This window comes from Passer domesticus, chromosome 1 (genome assembly GCF_036417665.1).
Source record: "Passer domesticus isolate bPasDom1 chromosome 1, bPasDom1.hap1, whole genome shotgun sequence".
In the NCBI taxonomy this organism is placed as follows: Eukaryota; Metazoa; Chordata; class Aves; order Passeriformes; family Passeridae; genus Passer; species Passer domesticus.
Genome location: NC_087474.1, coordinates 141,522,783 through 141,548,329, shown reverse-complemented (window position 1 = coordinate 141,548,329; position 25,547 = coordinate 141,522,783). Strand labels below are relative to the sequence as shown.

Below are 25,547 nucleotides of genomic sequence, written 5' to 3'. Positions count from 1 at the left end.
GCAAATGGGACTGTTGCTTGCATCAAGGAAACAGAATACTAGTCTAATGGTTGAAACAATAAAAATTTAATACATTTAATTAATAATACTAGTAAAGAAGACAGGAAAAAAAATTTGATGAGTACAACTCAAGGATGGAAAAACAAAAGAGCACAACCAGAAAAGACACGGTAAGGAGTGAGACAGAAAGGACATTGATGAGCTTGAGATTAAAGGAGTGAATGTTGCCCTTTACTCTCTGACCAACATGTCTCCAGATGACCAAGATAAGATATATGATACTTGATTTAAAGAACTTCTAAGCAACGATTGCTGCAACACCCATGGAAGTTAAAAAAGGAGGTAAAACCTTTGGCAAAAAGAATATATTTTATCTTTCTATTCAAATCACAACCCAAATGTATAAAATCCTAGCAATATCTTTCTTTTCACAAGTGATCATTTTTTTAACATTTTTAATTATTTTTTGTGCCAAAAGTAATGTCCTCCTAATGAAAAATAAGACAGAAAATATAGTTTTCACTTTCTACTCACATTTCTATTTACCTACATCCATTATTGTGATTGTCCAAGGCAAGCAACAACCACTTCTAAATACCAGAGACTTTTTTGTCTATTTCCTTATTATTTTGGACATTTTGAATGGCCAAGTTTTTCTCAAAGAATTCCTTCATGTAGGAAAATGGTCTAACATACTAGTTGGTTGCTCAATTTCTGCAGATACCTAGTTGAATTCTGGGATCATCCTTAGCAGAGCTGTTGATACTCTCCTCTAAAAGCCCATTTGACCAGTAAGACTTTGAATAAACATCACAGAGGAATCTTTATCATTAGGTCCAGAAAAAAAAAAAAAAATCTATGTGAGGAACATTAGGGAATAAAATTATTCAGAAGACCCTCTATCCTTCAGTAGCATATAATATATATCATATTCTAAGCATACTTGTATATGCTGATTCGGGACCATCAGTATTATTATTATTATCCAAATAAAATACAAAAAGGCTAATGACTGAAAAAACTATCTGAACTTAAATAATATATCAAGTAGAAGCGATCACAAATCAGGCAAAATAGTTCTGAGTTCAGGCACAAAGCCCACATTCATCCTGTTGGAAGGTATTACTTTATACTGTCCATGTTTATTGTTTAACTCTACTTATGGTAAATACATATTGTGTATCTCAATTATATATTTATTCATATATCACTCCCTCCATATTTCTGCATGCATATAATATAAAAACATTTTCAGGGGTTTGGATTTTTTTTATTATCAATTTATCTATGATACCAACTTCCTATCAAAATTAGTGGGAAAAAAATGAACCACAAGAAAATCAATCTGCCTCTCCTACTCTCTAATGTCAGATTAGGGTGCCAGCTGTGTTTTTCAGATACATGTAGCTGAGGAGCACTCAGGACAACTACGTACTGAACCCAACAGCTGAAATCAGAGCAAACAGCAATAGGCAGAATAAGTTAAACAAAAGTGTTAGATTCATTACATTCAATTTGCTCTCATGCAAGACCAAAAATAGGAATTTAAATATGGGGGAATACAAGACATGAAAAACTATGAACTATTTTCCTTATACTAAATGTAAAAGATACTATATATGTCTAACTTGTTTCAAGCTCACAGAATAAATGCTGTAATGAGGTCATATCTGGGCAGCAGAGAAAAGCTGCCAGATTATACTGCTCTGGCTGCCAAATTCCAAGGGAGTTGGAGGTCTCTCACACGCGCGTGAGAATATCATTTCCATGGAAACACCTGAGCAACCGCACTCTCATCTTTCCTTTCCCACCATATTTAAAGTTCTATAGCAGTGTGGCTTATGAAAAAATTAAATTCATTCAATGTAACCAGTTTTATTTCTGTGTTCCTGTAAAACCTGGCCACTGAGGTTGAGAATTTTCTGGTGCCTTTTGGAATATTCACATTAAGAAAAAGAGAGGGAAAATCCTGCTCCAGTCTCTGGCTAAACCAACTCTTACTACATCAGCACTCATAGAGTTACAGTTTCAAACAACGCAAGTAACACCAATGTAAATCAGGGAAGGAAAAAATTATACTAATGGCAGTAACTAACACCAAGAAACTGAGATATCATGAAAAGACTCAAGTCATTACACAAAGACTTCACCATCCTCAATATTATGTACTGCAAGTACAACCAGAAGTCTTAATTCAGTAGTCTGAACAGATGTTGTCTTCCATTAATCTGCCTTTTTGAGTCCTATTTTGGATTTGCTATAGTGACCACAAAAATATGGTAACATTCTGCACAGCACAGCTACTGTAATTTGACCAAGTTGTAAGCACATGGACAAACTCTGTCACACTGCAACTGTCACATGCGCCATTTTTTCAGTGAGAAGGAATGAAGAGCACACACTGGCTATGACCATCTGAAACCAACAAAAGGCTTCTCAATGCTGCTTCAAAATACCCAGTATGTGTTTTATAGGCTACAGAATAAAAATAAGACAAAATTGTAAAAAATAAAATCAATGTTGTAGCATAAATTCATCAGATCTTACCAGGATAATCATTAAATACTTTCTTACCTGTCTGATGTGTCACTCGCTACTGGATGCTTTACTGTTGAACCATTCTTAATTGAGTCTTGTCTTGTGAGCCCTTGAGACCTGTTTTTGTCCAAAGCTTGTGTGGATATGTCACCTGGTGGTCCCTGGTACTGCGGGTGCTCCTGCAGTTTTGCTTTTTTCTCTTGCGGTGCTTCCTCGTTCCTCAGAGCTCTGCTTCCCTCTTGGTCCGGCTGCTGCGGGGCGTGTGACCCGCTGTTATAGAACCAGGCTCCCGATTTCGTGAGGATTTCTTGTTGTTTTCGGCACAAGTTACATACCCACATTACCTGTGCAGACACATTTAAATTTAAAATCCATTAGCTTGTAAACACTCTCTACGTTTCCAGCAAGCACACATCAACTGACTGTTAACATTTCCAAAAGTAAAAAGGCTACAGTTTTAATTATATTAAAATTACAATAACTTAGCTACACTATAATAAAGTATGTCTGTACAACCTTGGAGTAACTGGTTTTGGAAAAAAATACCAAAAAAATAATTTTAGGGGTTTTTTTTATTATTTGAAATACAAAGAAGAACAGATAGTAGCAATATAAATGAAAAGGTTCTAATACTGAGGTTCCAATGGTAATAAATGCAAGCTTTGAAAATTGACACTATAATTTGAGGATGAAAGAAAAAATTATTTAAAAAATCATTGAACTTTTAATCCATTTTAATTCTTCCACTAAGAGTAAGGAACTTTAGAAAAGGTCACCTGCTGTTGCAAGCAAGTCATTTTATAATGCTCAAAAATGCTCTGCTAATTTTCTTCCATGGTGCTCCATAGCCAATGCTTACTGCAAGATGATGACTTCAGGAAGTGACTTCAATTTCATAGCAATTTTAACTTAAAGCTGTTTTTCAACTAAAATAACAATGTATAAGGTGGTGTTTCTTTCCACTTCACACCCACAATTTAGCTTGCACTATATGCTCCTCTGTGCACTCACTTGCCATTTAATGGTGCTGGTATGCCCATCCTAGTAAACTTCCTTCTTATCTTTTTATAGGGCTGTTATCATTTATGAGAACTCATGTCTGCTTATATCAACAATAGAGGAAAAACCACCAAAGCCCTGAGGGCAAAAAAGAGAGGCTCCCCAAGAAGCAGTTTGCTCTCTGAGGTACATTTGATGTCCTTAGAGGACATACAAAGGACAAAACTGTGTATGCTTCAGGCCTGGACATAATTCAAATACATATTTAAGAACAGGTCTGTTTTACCATTGCTAATTAAGCTAGAAAGTACATGAGAAAGCAGCAAAGTGAAATTTCAGAACCCAAGACACAAGTATTTTCTCCCTCTTTAATCAATAGTAATTAAAAGGCTATAATATTTCTGCTAGGTCTGTACACAGCTGAAAGAAGTTTTAACCTTTCCATGTACATGTTAGAGCAATGAAAGGACCAGATGTGATACAATTAAGCAAGTATACAAATATATAACAACTTGAGTTAAAATGAGATAAAATCCCCCAAAGCCCTCATTTGTTATTTTCACTTCTTTTAGTAGATGTTAAAATACCACAAAAGCTAGATATTACAGTGAAAACACTTGGGCAACTTCTTCCTTGGCTGACAGTCAAAATTTTCTCCCCAGACAACGGACATTTTCACATTATCCTTTGTATCCATTATTTAAAATAAAATTTCTCTTATTTTAATATACAACGCTGAAAAGAAGTATTCCAAATTTGGATGATCAGCATTATTCTACTGTACCCAACAGAATAAAAGTTCTCCCTGAATTTGTAGGATTTCCTCTAAAAGTAGAATCAGGAAGAGTACTCCTAACCTAACTTGATTCCTGAAAAGTTTATTTAGGGTATTTCAGATAAAAAAAAAATTTAAAAAAATTTAAAAAAAAAAAAACATGATTTAAAATGCAGAGATGTATGAATTATTCAGATTTTATTTTCTTCTTTTCTAGGAGCGTTTAATGATAATTACAAGACACACTTCTGATGAAGCCTTATTTCCAAAATAACTTCAACATGCAGGATTTTCATAGTGTTGACCCTAACACAATTTTAGCTTTAAATAATCATACACTGTGAGAAGAACGGGAAGTGTCACATAGACAGAAATGTTTGTGCTTTCAGTGAGCACAAAAATTACAAGCCCTCAAATAGCAATGGACAAAACTGCCTTCCCCATCTTACTGCAGCATGTAGAAGCATTCTCACAATTTAAAAAATACTGGTAGTTTATAGTGCAGACCTCTCAATTAAATACAGACAGGCTGTAAGATGGTGTCAGCAGAGCACAGACGGCACAGTGGCGTGTTCCTGGACAGGATTTCTCCTCCTGCCCCGGGTGCCTGGGACACAGTGCCCAGCAGCTCACACACATGCAGAGCAGCTCTGTCCCTGCCAAGCCCCTGCCAGGCCAGAGCGATTGCTGGGACTGTGACAGCAGCACTGCAGAGAAGCAAAGGCCACACGAGTGGACCGCATGCTCAAGGGAGGCATTTTGGAAAACCTGGGAAGACTATTATTTAAAAAAACTATTTTTAAAAATTAATAATTAATTAAATAATTTCAATTAATTTTATATTGTATATTATAAATAATAATAAAGGACTAACCCCTCACATCAGAAATCTGCACTCCAGGGTAGGCACACTACTACACACATTTACAACTCTCCTAACCACCCTCCTAAAAAACAGTCATGAGCACATTTTGTACACAAAAATCAGTGTTGAAATTTGGGGGTGTCAATCTTCCACACAAGAACACTGCCAATTTGAAAAGGAAAATATAGCAAAAAATCTCTGTCCAACGTTTGGTGCTAGCTCAAAACTTGCATCTCAGGTGCTACTGGCTCTGGATGGGAATGTTCTTTTCCATAGGAAAGGCTGAAACTCCACCTAGTGCATAGATGAGGCATTGCTCAAGTTCAGTTCAAATCAGCTTCTCATTGCTGAAAAGAATGCACTAAACATACCTGACATTTTCACATTATCCCTTGTATCCATTATTTCAAATAAAAATTTCTCTTTTTATAATATACAAGGCTGAAAAGAAGTATTCCAAATTTGGATTAGACAGGTTTACCTTAAACCTTCCATCTGCTTTCCATTCTCAAAGGTTAGTTCTACACAGTTAACTAATAACTTCTAACTCATTTTTGATTTCTTCACTATTTTTAGCAAGATTATTCATAACATGCTCCCACTTCTAACACTGCCCAGCAGCTTTCATCACATATTATTAACACTTATTATTACATGGGCCCAGAAAACAAACCTACAGTAATCAGCCATTTCACATCTACATATCAGAAATAAATAATGCACAAAGAATCACTTCCTTGTATTGCCCTAAAAAAGACCCTAAAATTTTTTGTTCTTAGGTGAAATTATTCAAAACATATTTGACATAGCACTTTCACTTCAATAAATGGGAAATAGATTTATCAAGAAATTATATCTGCAGATATTTCAAGCGAAAACTAAACACAATAAAAGATATAGTATGACACTGATTTCAGTATTTTCAGATGGATTGTGTGAAAAGACAGCTACCTTAAAAAACACCGTTCACTGTTCCTGTAAGTACAGTTATAGACCCTAAATCCTGAGAAGGAAATGGAAACCTTATTTTATTTAAGATGAGATTAAAAGGCTCAGTATATTTGATTATGCATAAGCTTGAGTTTGATAGCTTTGACACTACAACCTAAGAAATAATTACATCAAATCCTCATCAGCCTTTAGAACATTACTTCAAATTACAGGTGTGCTGAGGTGAAAAATTGTAGTGCAAGGCTGGCACAGTATTTCACCAAATCTATTAGAGTTAACCTGCTTAGCAGAAGCATCTAATATATATTAGCATTATATTAACTGCTGTATTTGCTGCTGGTAGTCCTAAGCAAATTTCATATGTTTTTGTTGGGTTTTTTTTTGGATCTTATATTTCACGTAGGATACAATTCTTTAAAAATTATACAAAGTAACAAGACTACAGCACTGAAAGGAAGAAGGACACAAAAGGAAGAGTAGGAAAACTACTTGGGTCATCAAGGTAATTAATCATGATTACAAACACATTACTACTAGTCTTTTTTTTTTTCCCTGATTTGTCACTGGTACAAAACTTCATTACATCATGGCGCAGTGCAATGTTTGAAGCCACCCTGTACTAAGGAAGTTTCTTCAGGAATGTAGTATATCTCTGTATTAGCCACTATGTTGATGACAGGTTCCCGGAATCATTAGGGTTGGAAAGGGCCCCTGGAGATCATCCAGTCCAACCCCTCTGCCAAGGCAGGGTCATCCGGAGCAGGTGACACAGGAACGTGTCCAGGTGGGTTTGGAATGTCTCCAGAGAGGGAACGACATCCCTGGGCAACCCATTCCAGTGCTCTGCCACCCTCAATGTTAATAAGCTCTTCCTCATGCTGAGGTGGAACTTCTTGTATTTTAGTTTGTGGCTGTTGCTCCTTATCCTGCCCCTGGGTACCACCCAAAAGAATCCCCATGCCAGTGTGGAACAGACACTGCCAGACCAGCACTGCCACAAAGTAACGTGAGTCACCCTCCTCTGTGCACTCACAAAACTACAATTTACTGCAGCAAATCTGTCCTTCTTCAGGGAATACAGACCCAGTACAGTAGGGGTCAATGGTATCTTCCTTACCTCCAGTCCCCATTTCTGCTAATCTCTCCTCATTTTGTCTATTTGAAATGTAACATTGTTTCCAAGGAACTATAATTTTAATTTTTCTAATTTATAGTTTTAATAAGTGAGTGTCTTAATAAGTGAGGATTTGGGACTGTGAGGATCCCTTTGAACATCATCTCTCCAGAAAATGAAATGGAACTGGTTTTTTGGTTATTGGAGTTTTTTCAGAATACACTAAGATCTCCCAAAATTTTTCAGTAAAATAACAACATTATTAGTTGTCCCTGTCAGAAGTAAAACTTTTTAGTACCCTACTTATTACTCAGAATTCAATCTTCCTCAAATGTGACTGGAAGAAGTTAGCTAAAACATACAATCTTATCTTGGTTCTATACACTACCAAAACCTGTCTAATGTTTGCATTAAAAACACAGTAGTTCCCTTTTGCTCGCCCCACCTGAAGCCTGTGTTCTCTCTTACAGCCAGCAGTACTGATTTCCATTACTCCCAAGGGAAAATTTGTGCTGTTTTCTGTAAGGTGCTTCCTTTAAAAATTTCTGGGTTGACATTCCTTTTTAATGGAAGTGTCTATGACTGTGGAAGACTTATATACAGCATATGCTATCCATAGCCAACATTCATATTTTTGGAAAACACAGAACCTTTTGCAATGTCTGCACGATCTCTCTCTAGAGACATAATTCTAGAGGTTTGGGTCCAGAATACAGATGCATCTTTTTCAGCTGCTAAGATTTATTTTAAAGACACAAAATCATTTTTTTGGAGTTATTGGAATAAATCTTTATGCTCCAACATTGTAAGCAGCAGAGTCTGGTTATAACTTCAATGAAACAGAAAATCTTCCATTTCATTTTACTGTTCTGACTGTACAGACAAGTCCCTTTTCATTTCCTCCTTTTACATTAACACATTTAATCAGTGAAGTACATTACATGTGCAATGTTAATCTCTGAATTTGTGACTTCTATCAAAGTTGATAAAGATTACCTGTTTTTTCAATATTTTGCTGTGCCACTAGTCTGTGCTATGGTATTGACTTTCATGCTACAATCAGTTTGACTGAATGTCAAAACTTCTAGAATATTTATTTGCCTTATATGTGTAATGACAAATGAATATCTATCCCCCAAAATTGTATTAAATTTCACAAGAATTCCAATACCAGCTAAGAAAAGTGGGAACATTTATAATACTGGTATGAGACAAGCACCTCTAAATATATTTTAAGGGATATGTGTATTTGCAGTAGAAAAATTCTTTTTGGGGAAAAAGTGATTATATTTGCTCTTGACTTTGTAGGGAATGTATGAAAAGTTATAATGGCCATAAAGAACCACGTCAGAGTGAAATAAGTGTATCACTTCTTGTGCATGCATGTGATACAATATATATTTACATGACACTACCTTTCAAGCAGAAGAGAAAATTATGCGACTACAATTTTTGAAAGGTACACTCTTTTGTACTAATGGTGACCTTACCCTAATGGACAGCGAATCTCTTTTGTATCACTCTTTTACTATCCTTAAGACATACACCAGTAATTTTGTTCATACATTTTTTCAACCCCTCTACATGCACAGTAGGACTAGAAACTGCTAGAGCACTAACCAAGCTGGGTTAATAAGCCAAAGCACATCCTTCCTAAAATATATTTTATGTATATTATATTAATATATTATATGTATAAAATGAAGACATTAATGTATAAAATATCCAATACTCTAAGATCTGTAAAGGTAATAATTTGCGTTTTTTATTATGGCACAGGCACAACTCAAAACTGTCCAGTCCATGCCAACGAAGACAGTGCAAAATTCCTACACAGCGCCATATTGATCATACTTAGCTCCTTCATGAGCTTTCATGACTTCATGAAGAACTAGAATGGTGTGCAGACTTCCATTGGGGAAAAAGGCTATTGTGACATGGGGTGTGCTTTGGACATAGTACAAATTGGTCAGTATTATGTCTCAACAAAAACAGCTGCACTCCTTCCAAAACGGAATCCATAAACCCAGACAGTACTCCAGAGGGCCATGAGGGGTTATTAAGTAAGTGCACTGGTTTTGGCATGAAATAAACATGCTCTAAGTGAACAGAGTTTACAATATGGTTTATAAAGGATGTCTTAACCTTGGAAATTTGAATGATTACTTAATACACTGAGAATGTACAGCTGACCAAGCTACTCGTTTAACAAACTTTCAGATTTGTAACAGTCTCAGAAAGGCAAAAGAACTAAGTACACAGTTCCTGCTCTTTTCTTAGGAAACATAAGCTCATTAAGTATGCTGGATAGGAAGAAACTTCATGGATTACTTCCACTTGCACACTGTTTCAAAAAATATTCTGTTTTCAAATTTCATAATATAATAAATTTTCTTAAAATTAACTATAAATGATAAACCCAAAATCTGTCCAAATGCTTTTCCATGTCCTACAGCTACAATGGAAAGAATGCCTGTTGCCATCTTATTGCAAAGGTTTCATACCTTCTCAGTGATATCTCATGGGCAGCTCCTCACAGCACTGACTTTCTTCTTCCCAGCACAGCCAACAAACTCCATCTGACATCTCAACCAGCCAACCTGCCCTTTTACAATACCCCTCCTAACTGGATCCAGCTGTGGCCTATTAAGGGCAGGCTTGTTCTTGATGCTTGATAATTGGCACAGCTGTAACTCTTTAGGGGTGAGATTACCTTCACCACTATTTCTATTCTCCTACGTTCTATCTATCCACAAATGCCTTTCAATTTCCAGTGCTCATGTATTCCAAACTAGTTTATTGCTATTTATTCTTGCACCAGTATTGTCATTAAGTGTAAATATCTCCTTTCTCTCCTCAGTGTTTGCTGCCTGATGTTTGTACAGTGACCAATCCCATGCCCTCTCTGCTTTCATTTTTCAAGACCAAATAGATTTTGCTCTTTAGACTATGCCTATACTAGGAAGACATAACCCTGTCACAGGGCCAGGTGCTGGCCCAGGATTCCTGCTAATTCTTATGCTTCCTGGCACAGCCAGGCCTTTGCTAACCAGCATCTCCCAGACCATGCCAGCACACAGTGCAGGAGAAGAGCACGGAGCAAAAACTGCTCCTAATAAGCAGCTTGGACTCAGTTACCCTGCTATGGAAAGCAGAATTCAAGACTCCTGATCAAGACTGAGCCACACAGGAGTCTCTGGTTTGCAGTTCAGAGAAGAAAGCTCTATTAGTTCTTAAATTCCTGATTTTACACTTAGTGGTGTTTTATTGCACTCATTTTCACTATGGGAGTTCAGAAGGTCATCCGGTTCTCTATTGTGCAGTATCCCATTGCTCCCCTGTGCTGATAAGTATCCAGCTTTTTGTAATGTATTTAATTACAGCTTTCTTGTTCTCTATGCCAAAGCCACGAGTGACAATATTAAAGGTCTTCCCCAGTACTAAGGCTGGAGGAACTCATGTAGGAAGTTGATTACAGCTTTCCCCTCTTTTTCTTTATTCAATTAATCCTCATTGTTTCAGTTTAACCAGTAATTTCTGTTAGTCTTCTATAATTTAAGCTTCTGCAAATAAGTCAGGTTTGTTTTTTACACTAACCCTTAGCCATCCATCCCTGCGCAAAAACAAGTTACTTAACTCCTCTGTCCAATTGGCTTTGCCAATTTGTTCCCTTAATGCCTCAAAAAATCATTTTCTTCGTAAAGACTACTGTCAGAGCAACTTTACTCATTAGAAATTAGGATTAGAAATTTGTGATGGAGAAAGGGCAAATTTTTTTGGTAAAAAATACAAACTGCCAATTATGGTTGCAATAAGAAAATACAAATAGGCATTAGAATTACTAATTTTCAAAATTTTTCTAGCAAAGTGAATGATATTAACAGCTTTTACACAAATATTGAATGTCTGAAAATATTAAGGGGTTTTTAAAATAAAATATTATTACAATATTTTCTTAAATATTTTAATAAAAATTAATTATTATGAGCTCTTATTATACAAAATACTTGTTTTCCACCAAATTTGGGACATAGGAAACAATCTAAATTACATTTCCAAGTTGTTTTATTTTACCAAGCCTTTTGCTCTCAAAGGAAATGTTAAATAATATTCAAGTATCATAAAGTGATTCATTCTGAGACTTTTGTTTCCTAAAATCCTCAATTAGATGTTATTTATGCCTCTTTGTGTTCAAAAAATCTGTACTAATGTCACAGCTTCATTAAGGGACCAGCTAATAAAAATAACAAATTATCTACAGCCCAGAGGTGCTGAGCATAGTTGTTAATTAACACATGTAAACTGTCTGAAGAAGAATGGCACTAAGTGTTCACAAGTTATTTATAAATATAAGACACAATATCAACATCAACAGAGGACCAAAAGAGAGGAAATGTGACAGGACCACAATAAGCCTGGGGTCTGTACGCAGATGGCACTAAATTGAAATCAACAGAATTACACCATTTACATCATCTGTGTCATCATTCATTACTGAAATTGTCTGAGAAAAATGAAAGATCCAACTCTAATGAAGTGTAACATAATGGTAATAGAAAAATTGAGATGCTTATCATGCAGTTCCTGCTGTATTGACTCCCACATAAGCATTCTTCAACTTTACATGAACTTGCTGCCTGGGCTCTAACAATGTAGTCACAGCAGCACAACTCTCAGACAAAATGTAAAATATATAGAATCATAGAATATGTTGAGTTGGAAGGGATCCAGAAGGAGCACGGACTCCAACTGCCTGCTCCTCAAAGGACTGCCTACAACCAAACAATATCACTATGAGCATTATAGTGATACAGACTTGGTGCCACGTCCCGTGTTCTGGGGAGACTGTTCCACTGAACAATCCCCCACTGGCTGGAGAGCCATTTCCTAAAGTCCAATCTGAAGCTCCCCAGCCCACCTCCCTGTGCCTGCGAGGAAGCCACAGACTGCAGTGAGGTGACCCTTCTGCCTTCTCTACTCCAACCAGGACAACCCAAGTGACCTCAGCCCTTGAGAATTTTCACCACTTTAATCTCTTCCCCTGGACTCACTCTAACAGTCTGATGTCCTTTGTACAGTGTGGTACCCCAAATTGCACACAGCACTCTGGGAGGCCACACCAGCTCATGGTATGGTGGGACAATCACCTCCCTGCACCATTCTCACTGCTGTTCTATCCAGCCTGGAAAACTACGCCGAGCTGCATGCAACAACAGCTGCATGTCTTATGCCTGAAATAGATGCAGCCATAGCTAACCTGACAGAACAGCAAGAAAATCTATCACTTTTTTAAAATTATATCTAAGTCACAAAGTTTGTTTCATTTAATTTCATAGAATAGACTAAGGGTAAAAAAGAAACAGACTTAGTGACACCTTACATAGTCATGCATATCCACTTATCAATATGCTGGAGAGAACAACTGTATTTAACAAAAATACAGAAAAAAAGAATAATGAAATAAAGCTCTTTTTCTTTTTTTTAGTCCAATGTTAAATAGTCCCCTTTGTTAGGAAGCAAATATGATTAACCGCCTATACTTCTACTTTATATATATTGATATGTTTATGTACTTCTGTAATTACTTCATACTTTAAAATAGCTACAAATTCCACAAATGCAAGTCCTTCAGCTACTTCAGCAGTGGCAGCTTGGTGAATGCTTCCCCTTCTCTGCTAGTATAAATTAGCAGGCTTTGAAAGCATTATTAGTGAGAATTATCACCTTCCCTAAACTTAGTTCTATTTCAAATTCACTCAGATAATTGCATCTACAGTTTAATGACCACTTCCTGCTTTATAGTTCTTTTGTATCATTCCCTCTGGTAGGAAAAGTTAAATATATCATGATAGAACTCTTCATGTACATATTCTGTGTATGTGAACTGACACTCCAAAGGAGTCATACTTTAATAACTTCCTGTTCTTCCAAACTCTTAGTATGAGAATACAGATGGAGCAAGAACAGCAAACGAGTCATGGACAAAGTGTCTTGAACATCAATCACTGAATTTCTCTTCAGAAAACAACCCACAATACAACTGCAATTTGCAGCTAACAACTAAATAACAGACTTTTCAAAGAATATTACTGAATTATAAAAATAATTTTGTCCTGAAAAACTTTGCATCAGTATTTGAAGCACTCACAAGAATAAAAGGCTGGAAACTATGTCTATGCCTTAGAAAGGACATGGAATTTGCCTTAAAAATGTTGGGAATTCTTTCTAAACAGGCTGTGTAGTCTTACGTTCCAACTCACAGCTGGAAGCTCCTATCAATTTACCCTAAACCACTGAATCTTACTATTGACACATCTCCTTGTGGCTTCTGCTTCTCCCTTCATTTTTTCAATATTCACTACAGACAATGTCGAAGGAAGCAAGTTAGCTCTGTGAAGACACCACATGCAGCCTATAAAAATAGGCTAGACTAAATGTCTGAGGCTTTAGAAAGAGAAGTGGTTAAACAGGCACTTTTGTTGAGATTAAATCCTGACACAATGGTTTCTTTATGCAAGAATTTTTAATCTCCTCAGAAGGCTAAGTTATATGTGTTTGAACTCTCAGTTCTGGACCAGACCTAACCCACATTTTTGTCCATGCAAAGTGAAGATGGTGGTCTGCTTCTCTCTGCTTCTCTGATGAAGCCCTCTGCCTCTTCCCTAACTGCAAAGTGTGAGTTGTAACTGGTGGCACATCCTCCTTTGAGTAAGGGCCTCTCACAGCAGGCAGCCATTCGCTGATGTGGGGCACGAACAAACCCTTACCTGAGATGGTATCAGAATCCCATTCATAATACTAAATACATCTGCAGCATTTTTTTAAGGTTATGGTCCAACAAAGTTACAGAAGTCTAACATTCTAGGATCATAGATATTCAAGTTCAAAGTCTTTTATAAATAGCCCCTTAAGATAAACACATGAATAAGCTATAAAACAAAAACAACCATATTAATCTAGAAGGACTGTGGAAACACAAATTACTCTTTTGCAACATGGTCAATATTTATAAAGCACTTTCTCTTGAATAAAATATAGCTTTTTAGACATTTTTAATGAGTACATTAAATTGGTGTCTGAATCTATATGCTGATTTTGAACTAATTTTCACTTTTTGCTATACAACAATGTTAAGAACAATGTAAACAATTATGCTCCTCCCAAGTTCCTGAAGCCAGACATTCACTACACACAAAGTTTTCTTTGGCCACTCACAATGATGTCAATAAAAAATAGAAGTCAAACAAGGATTAGATAAAACTAAAAAATAATTTGAAGCAAAGTAGGAGGAATTTACTTCACATCTACAAAGCAAAAACCAATTTGTTAAAAAATATGTAATCATCACGGTATTATAATCTAAAAATTAACTAATATTTAATGCAAGGACACTAAGCAATTGCACACATTGGGAGAAATAGGCATTTGAATCCCATCTTCAATGTAGAGATTAAACTATTCTAATCCCTTAGAAAGATCTCATACTTTGTCTACCTAAAACAGTAAGAAATCCAAATAGTTAACAGTAATAAATATCATCTTTCATAATCACATGACCAAGTATCTGAGAGCAAGAACACCTTAATTAAACAGGTCATGACTCTGAAGTTATGTAGCAATTACACTGAAACTGAAAGATGAAACAGGTTAAATGAACACTAGTGATTAACACTGACCAACTTGAAACATTTAAAGATAAATGGAAGGTATATGTATCGATAGGGAAAAAAATTACTCAGATTCCCACTTAATAAAGATACATCTGGATTCTATCAGTATTGTAGGGATTTATTTTGTGAAAGTATATTATCCCCCATGTCAAAGAGAAATCCTTTTAATATATATTTTGTTTACAAACCTTTGGTATTTTATTTCTTGAAGCTCTAAAATGCTAAAAAGGGCTTGTGAACTACATGAAACTAATTCTCAAAAAGCCACAAACAGTAAAACATATAAATTGACCAAAATTGAATTAGCTACCTGAAATCCAGGCTTTTCTGTAGATCTTCTTGATGCTGAACGATGGCATCTTTATAATAATTCAAACCAAGGAAGTTTTAATTTTTGAATACCCTGTTTATAGTTCACAGGTGACATCTTGTTTTAACACAGGATTTTTCACATTTATTTAAATTTTTCCTTGAATGCACTGAAGTTCAATATCTTCTAAAACTGTGCACATAAGTGCACTCATACTAAGCTGAATAACTGTCTTGTCTGTGCATACATTTCATATATCAACAGATGCTGGCCATGCAAATTCCATTTTCCACACAGCAGATCTAAAGAGCAAACAGATATTAACCCAGATGCAAGGCCTTTTCCATTTAATTCCTCAACCTACCACTAAGCTGTTCCTTGAAGGCACTAGCTAAACAAAGCTCTAAGTAAACAGTTGAGGGGGAGGGAAAAAGCACCTTGGGGGGTTTGCTGCTTTACTCTATTACTAGCAATGTCTTCATTATTTATATATATAGGCACTGGTTTCCAGCCACTGAAGCTGAATCTAGATAATTAAACATTTATACCATCCCCTGCTGTGCCATAATGTCTAACTGTGTCCAAAGAGTCCTAGGTGTGCTGTTACACACCTGGGACTGAAATGAGGAATTTGCTGAGCTACCTTTGATAAAGGTCTACACTTGGAACTTAATAGCACATGGCAATGTTTCTGAATATTGCAACAGGTGGCAAATAAAACTTACTGCTCAAGAAATGTTTTATCTTCTGGTTCCAGAATTGCTATTTGTAATTGCTCTTGCTCTATTAATTTGAACAAAAGTGAAAATTCATTGATGCGCTATAGTTTTCATCATTATAGCAATGTTTCCATACATATTTTAAGACAAGATTATTTTAGGATAGCTTGAAGAAGAATTTCAATGAAAAATTAAGCTATTTTGAATAATTTGAAGTTAAAAGATAAAATTCTATTGCTACCAGGATGGGAAAACAGCTAGCAAAACAAAAACAGATCACTCTAATTTTCACCAGACTCTCTCTAAATCACCTCTAGTGCTTTTCAGAAATTCAGTACATCTAAAACCAATTCAGCCACTTCTAATTTCTGTACTGTAAAATTACAGCACCATAGTGTATATATAAAGGACCAGGTTTATAGGAAGGACTAGTGTCTTTTACACTGACTATAGTGGGTGAAAAAAAAAATTATACAAGGTTTTGGGCATTTAAATCCTTGCTCATCTAATACAGAAGTACAAATTTGACTGTAAAAAGCATTTCAGACTCACTCATAGTCAGTTTTTCTGTATTTACTTCTGTTCTTAAGCAAGAAACATATCTGAGTGTAGAGTACAGAGCATAGATAATGCATAATCCTTGCATGGATCTAAAGCCCCATGGTAGCCATTCGATTGAAATAGCTAAGACCATTTTAAAGCTACATCATGGGAAGCAGTTGTTTTATTTTTATTTTCAAATTAAATTTCAAGCAGAAGCTGGAAAAGGAAACTGGCAGTTCCTAGGAAGTCATTTCCCTTTCCTGAACACTGTGGAGGGTAAGCCAATGATCTCTGCATGAGAAAATAGGGCAGTGGGCATTGCAGAGAAGGCAAAGAAACGAGGGGAAAAAAAGAATAAAATAAAAAATTAAATCCCCCAACATCTCCAACTCAAAGAAGTTAATGTAAAGTTGGACTATGGACTACAATGTAGTGTAATCTCCCTGTTCTGAGTGTGATGGCCAACCAACAGCGTATTTTGGTATGACAGTAAGGCCCTAAAAGTTAGCAACACACGAGATCTAATTCAGAGAAAACATCTGTATGCCAATTTAACCATTAGTAGGAGGTATTTACTATGTATAGTCTTCACCAGGATTTCAGACAAGTTTGTCTGCTACTTGCAGATTTCAAAACCTATGTATACTGACTACATTCTATCATGTCACATCATGAAAGTTCTAAAAACGCTGAAAATAAAGCTGGATAACATTTTTTGAGTAGAGGACGTGTCTTGATTGTAGGATAATTTTGACAGGCAAAAGGAGAACCTAGTTTTAAAATATGTTCAGCGATCCAATTTCAACCAAGAAGTTTGTTCACCTTCTGCTACTGGAGGTGTTTTCCGTCAGTGATCAAGGAAACAAGAGTGCAGTCTGAATGCAGTAAGATAAAGGAGAGCAACTTAGACAAATGGATATGTGAGAAACAGGATCAGAGAACAGGCCGGGCCCAAGTGGATTCAGGAAGATCTAAGTTGCCAACTCTCTGAATGACTTTTAGAGATCCCAATCTGAAATACAATACTCAAGAGCTGAGGAAAATGATTAAGCTTCCCACAACATCAGAAAACAATCCCATGTAATAGCTGGTACAGGAGACTTTTGTCAGAGGTATTCTAAGTCTGGGAAATATTCTATAGTTTTTGTGAGTCTCTTTCTAAAAAATTGATTTTTTTTCCAAATTTCAGTGATCTGGAAATTAACGTATTTATTTTTAAAAAGATACACAGGCAATGAAAATCTTGATGAGACTCTGAGTCTGTTTCTTCATAAAACTCAAAATCAGCTTGAGTCAAGTGTCAAGAACAGGGCAAGAGTTTCCCCAAACAGATATTTTCCAGTAGCAAGAAGGCAGAGGTAGGTGAAGCAAACTATGGCTTCTACAAATATTTCTCACATTTGTTCAATTCCAGATGAGAAAGTTCTCAGGTGCTGTGGAGGTACAGACCTACAACACTGATGGCTTAGAAATAATACTGAGCTTGGTAGGGCCTACGACCTCCAGAATGGCAGAAGTAAAATGAGAAAAACTTTCTCTCTTTTTTAACAGTGAAATTTTCCCAAAAGTGACAGAAAACATTATCATTCTCACCTAAGTCTCTCCTGACTGGAATAACAATGATTATTGGTTGGAACATGGTGAAGTAAAACTGCGGAATAGGAAGTTTTAACTGCAGAAAGATAAAGGGATAAAGAATGATGCCCTATGATAATTGCTTTTTTTATCATTTGTACTGTAATTTTATATAGAATTGTTTTAGGGAAAAAATGTTTTTAGGACTGGTGGAGATTTCAGAATAGATTTTTAAATACAAGCTATTTTTCTGTGTCTTAAGTATTTCAAAATGAATAACATTAGAAAGGTAGAAGACTTACTTCAAAAAAAATACCCAAATATTTTATTTCCTTGCACAGGAAATAAAGACAGAACAAAAAGCAAGTTCCCTTGCATTCTTCCTCAGGTTTATCCCGTACGAAATTATAAACAGTTTTGGTGAAGGCTTTGATCTGCAGCAGTTTAAAAACAAGTTCCTGAATCCACTGGAAGAGATGAATGAACCATGAACTCTGAGGGCCATGCCACTGCTGACTTCATGTCACTACAAAACTTGTCACTTGAAAACAAACACTTTAAAATATGAATCAATGTATCTAAACCTCAAATGTCCATAACAAAACACTCCACCGGAATTTTATCAACTTTAAAAAGCCAGACAATAACCATCAAAGTGAAGGAACCCCATTTTCTCCTGCCAGCTCTTTACAAAAAGGTATTAGGTTGCTTACTTATTTCTTGTCTCCAAAGTATCAGTGATTACTTTAAAGTCATAGTCTCCAATGAAAGGTACAAAGTCTATCATTTCACTTAAATTCAGGATAAAATTCAGTAAAAATTTAGAAATTCTACTACTTTTTCATTTCCTACTATTTAAAATGAAGATATATTCTTGCCCAAACTGTATTGCACTTCCTAGTTCCTCATCAGTTTAACCACACTTTCCATGATTTTCAGTGATATAGTCACAAAATTTCACTATTCTAGCTAATGGTTGCTCATTTCAATAAAGTTATTTGCTTAGGAATATAATTTTCAAAATCTAAGTAAAATGGAGATGATCCTGTGCACCTTATTTTTTAAATCAACTTCATTTTTAACAGTCTTATTGACTCTAGTTTCTCAAAGGAATCTCTACCTCATAGTCACATTCTGAAAATTAGTGACAAAAATGAAGGAAATCTTTTCAAATGTACCTCTGTTTCTTAAAGAAAAAACATATAAAAGTTGGAAAAAATTCACACTATTTTAAAGCATCAACTGTTTCCTTTCTCATATACAATCTACTCCTTTAATCTTAAATTATTCCTTTCTGGCACACCGGGGTCTCAGTTTTGTAAAAGTATTCTTGATGTACCTAAGGAAGGACTGAGACATTAATGAGTCACTCCTATGTTCTGTGTGGGAAGAGGCACAGTGAGCTGTACACTCTGAAGTGCTATTTAAAATCATAGAACCATAGAATGGTTTGGGATGGAATGGACCTTCAAAGCTCATCTAGCCAACCCCCTGCCATGGGCAGGAACATCTTCATCTTGATTGGGTTGCTCAGAGCACCACTGCACCACCTCTCTTGCCAACCTGTTCCAGCATTTTACCTCCCACACTCTAGAAACCTTCTCTCATATCTAACATAAACCAACCCTCCTTCAGCTGAAAACCATATTCCCCTCTTCCTGTGGCAGCAGGCCCTGCTAAAACTGTTTGTCCTCATCTTCCTTGAGGACCCCTTTAGGTGCTGGAAGGGTGCTGGAAGGTCTTCCCAGAGTCTTCTCTTGGGATTGTTCAGCCTTGAATCATCTTGGCCTTTCCTCATAGGAGAGGTGCTCTGATTCCTCTGATCATCTTGGGGGCCTCCTCTGGACTCACTCCAAGGTCCCTGTGCTGAGGACCCCAGAGCTGGATGCATCACTGCAGGTGGGGTCTCACGAGTGGAATGTGAGGATTTGTAGTATAGGTTCCCTTCTGTGCAGGTTTAATGGTACAATACTAAAACACAGTCAGGATCCACTAACTCCATTCCCCACCATTAACAGCAGTAGCAAACTGCTCTATGGTTCCCCAAGTTATTCAACTCTATGTGCAGTCCCAGCTTTTCCCTGCAATCTTAATTTTTATCAAAAGATGTACCAAGACTTCTACACTAAAATATATTTCTAACTCTTTACAGACCTGATGCTTTGAAAACATCTCATTTTACAAAGCTATTTTTTAAGAGCAACAAATTATCAACAGTCACAAAGTATCTATAACTTTATCTAGGAGCATTTTCTATTGAACTTGCCATTCTATGGTTACAAAATACAGAATAGGTCTCCTAAGAAATACTTATTCAGACTTTCCACACTAACACTGAAAAATGAAGGATAAAAATTAATATTAAGGCTTCACAAGGTGTTTTAATGTACTGGTAAATGCTGTAGCATACAAAAAATACTGTTTATATTGAACGTACCTATTTTCACACATTACACTGCATTTAATACACCAGAGCTTTTAACCTTACAGTTAGTACTAAAATATAAAGAAAAATACCACTGCTGTTCTTTCTTTACAATGTTTATAGTTGAGAAAAAGTTTACTTAATATATTTTTTTTCTGCCTTCATAACTTCTAAAATATCTATTTCAAAATCAGCAGAAACAGACATTACATAAAGCAACTTAAGCCACATTTCATAGAAAAATCTAACTAGGGATTAGTTAGGGAAATTCTTGTCCCTTTCCTCCTTTACACATGGTAAAGCCAGATAACCTTCACGTGGTTCTTTTTTAACTTTCCAGGTGAATTTAGTATTTGACATGGCTCCAACATAGATGATATCACAGGCATCAGTGGTTGGACTGACTGTGGAAATAAGTACTGTTAGCATGCATCGGTTACCTGCAAGGTTGTACTCTGGGTGCATTCTTCAAGGAGAAAATTGTTCCTTTTCTTCATCTGCTTTTTGTATTCAACAGCTACCTCTGTATTCTACAAACTGCTGTTACTTCACAGTTTTCGAACTTTCAACTTTTAACTGTGGAAAGCTCTGATGACAAAGGCCCAAAGAAAGCTGTGCGCCCTCTGAGAGACTGGGGCACCAGGAGATGGCCCACCTCAAACTTCACCTGCCTGCTCCTAAAGATATGTCCTCAATGGTAAAAACAACACGTGGCTTACAACTTCTGTGTTAAGCAAAATATTTCTGAATCATGTGCAAGTCAAAAGTGAGCCTTGACATTTCTATCAGGAAGAAAAAAATACATTTTGTTATAGAAAAAGCCATTCTCTGTGTACATTAAAGTATACGAACGTTAAAGAATTTCTTTAAAACTCCACCTCAATCAGGAACTTGTTTGCCAAGCATTACAGGGCAAATTGCTTTTGTAATCTTAGTTCTTTACAATACAGCAGAGAATTTGATGGAAGAACAGATTTACACTAGCTCATATAGTTTTCACAATTCTGTTATTTTTAAAAAATTACATTAATTTTGTAAAAATATTGAAACATACCCAGACTTATTCCCAAATTCAGATTTATACTACCATTTTAAACCTTGCTAAAATAAAAGATTAACATATTTACTGTATGTGTATTATTTTCAGGACAAACAGAATGTCAGTGACATGCATAACGTTTAATATTATTTCAACATTATGCTGAATACAATATGTGCATATTTTAGGAAAGTCTACAAACCATTCTGGAAAATAATCTATATTAATGGATAACTCTATGACATTGCTGGCATATTCCTAAATGTTTAGGATGATATGTTTTCTTAATATTTACTGGTATCTAATTGTATTGTCATTGACAATCAGAACTGAACTACCATGCCAAAAAAATTACAACCTAAAATGTTGAGAGCATCCATATCAATGATATAGAGTGGAAAAATCATTACAATCACTTTATGCCTTTATGTAGATCACTTCTACAAGAACACAAATGAATTTTATCAAAGAAACACGTATGACACAAATGACATTTAAATATTTTAAGCTGTGCACATATATTGCAAAAGCAAAGGAAAGGCAGGGGCATGCTCACACAAGTTGCAAAGAGAGAGGAATATCATGCATACTGTTCACAACCCACAGGTTATTAGTAAGCTATTTGAAAAACAGTTAAGCCTTTTATGCCAAGCATTGCTTTCATTTTAATGACAGTAATTCCCCTTGCCTTCAGTAGGAATTACACCTGTGTAAATGAGAGCAAATGTAGGGCAGAAAATAAGTCGACCATAAAAGAAAATTATTTTAAACAGAAAAAAGACTCTAACCACTTTGTCCTCCTGGAGTTCATATCCACGAAAGCAAGAAAGAAAGGATGGGGGAAAAAAAACACAAATAAGGAAAGAGTCATGTCCATTTTGAAAGTAAGCACTAGAATTTTTTAGTAAAATAAACAAATAAATATCAAAGGAAGTAATATATATTTTTCTTATTTCCCCTAGTAGTGAAGGCGATATAGTGAAAAATAAATAATTTTAATAATTTTCATGATCTTTTCATGAGTGAAATTGAGATTATCTTATAATAAAAAAATTGTACCAAAAATGCTCAAAGGAAATTATTTTCATAAAAATAATTTGGGAGTCATATCTGAATTATCTTCACAAAAAATAGGTCATCTCATCAAAAAGATGCAGCACTTAGCTCATACCTTGGACCCCAGTACTGAAAATTATTAGTATTCATCAATCCTTTGCACTTGCAAAGAGTTCAGTGAAATTAAGAATGTTTGTTTACTACAGACAAATAGAGGGTATTCAAATGGCAAAATTGCAAGTTAGTCGCTCAAGAGATCTGTAAAATCCTGGAGTTATAAAGCACAAGGACACAGAGTTTGTCACAAGTGTTTACTGCATGTCATGCCAGGTCTATAACACACATACTTTCCTTTTCATACCCATCAATATTAAATACAAACATTCCTATTGGCTATTTTCCTTGAAGAAATTGTCTTCTTAGCTGTCTAAATTGTAAATGGAATAATACTTTAAAAATATTAAAAATATTTTTAGTCAAAAATATTCCCTCTTTCCCTGAATGAAGAATGATGACTTTTATCTGGTATTTTAATTTGACTGCCAATAAAGAGACTAAATCTAGGCACTTGGTTAAGCATTGGCTGTGCTGGGAATACAGCTGCTTACCAAAAAAGGCTGACAATTAATTGTATAGATTTGTTGTTCTGATACCTGTATGACATGTAACTTTATAACATGTAACTCTTAGAGAAGGCTTCAATCCTAAAGTTACAAACAAACAGGAGAGAATACAACAGAGGCCAAACAAGACAGTCAGGCAATAAAACACACGATATACAAGGAGAAGCTGAGGGAGATAGGCTTGTTTAGCCTAAAGAAGGCTGGGATAGGGAAGGATGTGGGAAGACAGAAACTACTTGCATCCCTCAACTATTTGAAGTTTAGCTATAGGAAACACAAAGACAGAATTTTCTTGAAGATGTACAGGTAATAATAAAGAAAATGCAACAATTAAGAGATTGTATTGCATGTAAGAAAAAGAAAATCACAAGAGCTGTTAATCACTGAAAGAGTTTGTCCATTGGGGTTAGGGATTCAGTGTCCTAGAAAGTTTTTACAATTCAGTTGAACAAGATCCGAAAAACCTCATCTGACTTAGAAGCTAATCCTGCATGGAGCAGGAGATTGGTCTGGAAAAACCTCCATGGGTCCCATCTGACCCAAGTCATTCTATGATCCTATGTTCAGTGACAAAAGATTAAAGCATTTTAAAGACGCTATGGGTTTTAGTGGTATTCTCAGTTATACAAATAGGAAATAGCATAGGAAGCTATCTAAATCACAGGGCATCCATGCATTATCACTCTGTGTGCAGAGACGTATTTTTCTGCTCAGTACCATGTGGTCTCCTACTTTCCTAGCATGGTTTCCTGTCCCACTGCAGTAAGTAAGAAAGAAGTGTTCAGAGACATTTTATATAGAAACATCTACATTCCATTGATTTCTCATCCTCACCTCTGAAGAAATACACTCTACTATCCAAGAGAATTATAATCCATAAGTATCATTCGAAATCCTGTCATTTATATTTTGATCATAACAGTAACCAAGACTTAATTCACACAATCAACCTATGTTGAATAATGTTCAGGATGAAGAATCTCTTTTCAGAAACAAGGCACAAAAGATAAAATATGCGAAGTTCAAGACATGCCACGACACTTTACCAAACACTTCCTCCAGCCTCTCAGCTTCCTCTACACACACTGTCAAACATTCCTGAGTTCATAGCAATACACTGCAAGCAATGACATGATTGACAATCTGAAAGACAGCCTTGTCAGACATTTCAATAGCAAAGACATTAGAAAAATTATCCAATTCAGTTTTCAAAGAACAGGGGTATTTGTCCTGTTCCACATGAAAATGCAGGTATATTTTAAGAGTGGTTTTAAGGAGAAAGGCCTTATTTCTATGAGAATTCAGACACACAGAAATGTTAGCAAAATTAGTGGAATTCCATCCTATATTCAAAAAAACCCCAGAATGAGTCAGTATTTTTCCCTTATCCTTTTTTTTTAAAGATCTATTACAAGGCCAACATGAAATCTGATTGCATGAGCCAAAGCTACTCTTCAAGACTCTATGTTTTTCACTTTAATTGCCTAAAATTATAAGCCTAGGTAAAACTGTGTGTTCTTCACTGTATCAGGATCATAACAACCTCTAAGGTTTATGAAAGCTTTTTAGTGAGGAGTTCAAACATATAGCCTCTGTTGAAATTGAAACCATCATGTGCTGTTTATTGAGATCAAAAGAGCTCTCAAATGTAAATAGTTTCAAAAAAATAAAATTAATAACATAAATAGTTTGTGCAGTTTTCATTTGAAGGGACTGATCATACCCACATAGCTTCTATTAAAATCACAGGGGTTTTTTAATAACCAAGAGAATCCAAAGAATCAGTACAGAAATGCAGATTCTGAATATTAGTTCTGCTAGGTATTAGTTTGCAAGTAAAGTAGTTTGCAAGTAAAGTTTACAGACTGGAAAGCAGCAATATCTCTTGGTTCAAAATGGTAGTTTACTAACTGTTTAGAAGAATTCTTTCCTCGTGTTTGCACTGTTATGCATCTTTTGTAGAGAAATGCAAAAATGCAAACCACATCTCCTGAGGACCAGCTTACTTGTATGCAATAACAAATCATGGAGTTTATTCCAAATCCTAGCTACTTAGAAAACCTTAGATTGTGACAGACTAATTCTTCAGTGCTTGCTAATTCTCAACAGAATGGAAAGGATTATGCATTACCACAAGTATGCTACAGCTTCGTGTGGCAACTCCATACAGATCACATTTCAAGTCCAACAGTTAGCATCCTTCAGCAAAGGGAACTTGATGGCTTTTTCAAAATCAAACAACCCCAGGGAAATAATCAGAATGCAAAGCTTGCACTGAACCAGGGGAACTGAGAGAAGTTTCCTATTTACACCTTATGTGTTTCACACGTTGGTTTTGGGTCCTA

The 25,547-nt window shown here is 35.7% G+C and overlaps 1 protein-coding gene and 1 long non-coding RNA gene across 48 annotated transcripts in view; one reads left to right on the top strand and one right to left on the bottom strand.

Annotated features, from left to right (window-relative positions):
* The window catches only part of RIMS2 (regulating synaptic membrane exocytosis 2), a 445,064-nt gene that overhangs the window by 327,583 nt on the left and 91,934 nt on the right, over positions 1-25,547 (bottom strand). For 45 of the 46 annotated variants that reach the window (XM_064394206.1, XM_064394146.1, XM_064393838.1 and 42 more), the window contains one exon: positions 2,575-2,882. In XM_064394206.1, the coding sequence (XP_064250276.1) occupies positions 2,575-2,882 (308 nt within the window). Of the gene's footprint in view, positions 1-2,574; positions 2,883-22,311; positions 22,320-25,547 lie in introns of those variants that run through there. The other variant, XM_064394137.1, reaches the window with a different exon arrangement.
* LOC135283442 (uncharacterized) lies at positions 6,831-10,567 on the top strand. Of its 2 annotated transcripts, XR_010349207.1 has the most exons (4): positions 6,831-6,912; positions 7,033-7,134; positions 9,022-9,305; positions 10,103-10,567. It is a non-coding gene; the product is annotated as an uncharacterized LOC135283442 (long non-coding RNA). The 2 variants fall into 2 exon arrangements; XR_010349206.1 differs by lacking the exon at positions 10,103-10,567 and having other exon boundaries at positions 9,022-9,354.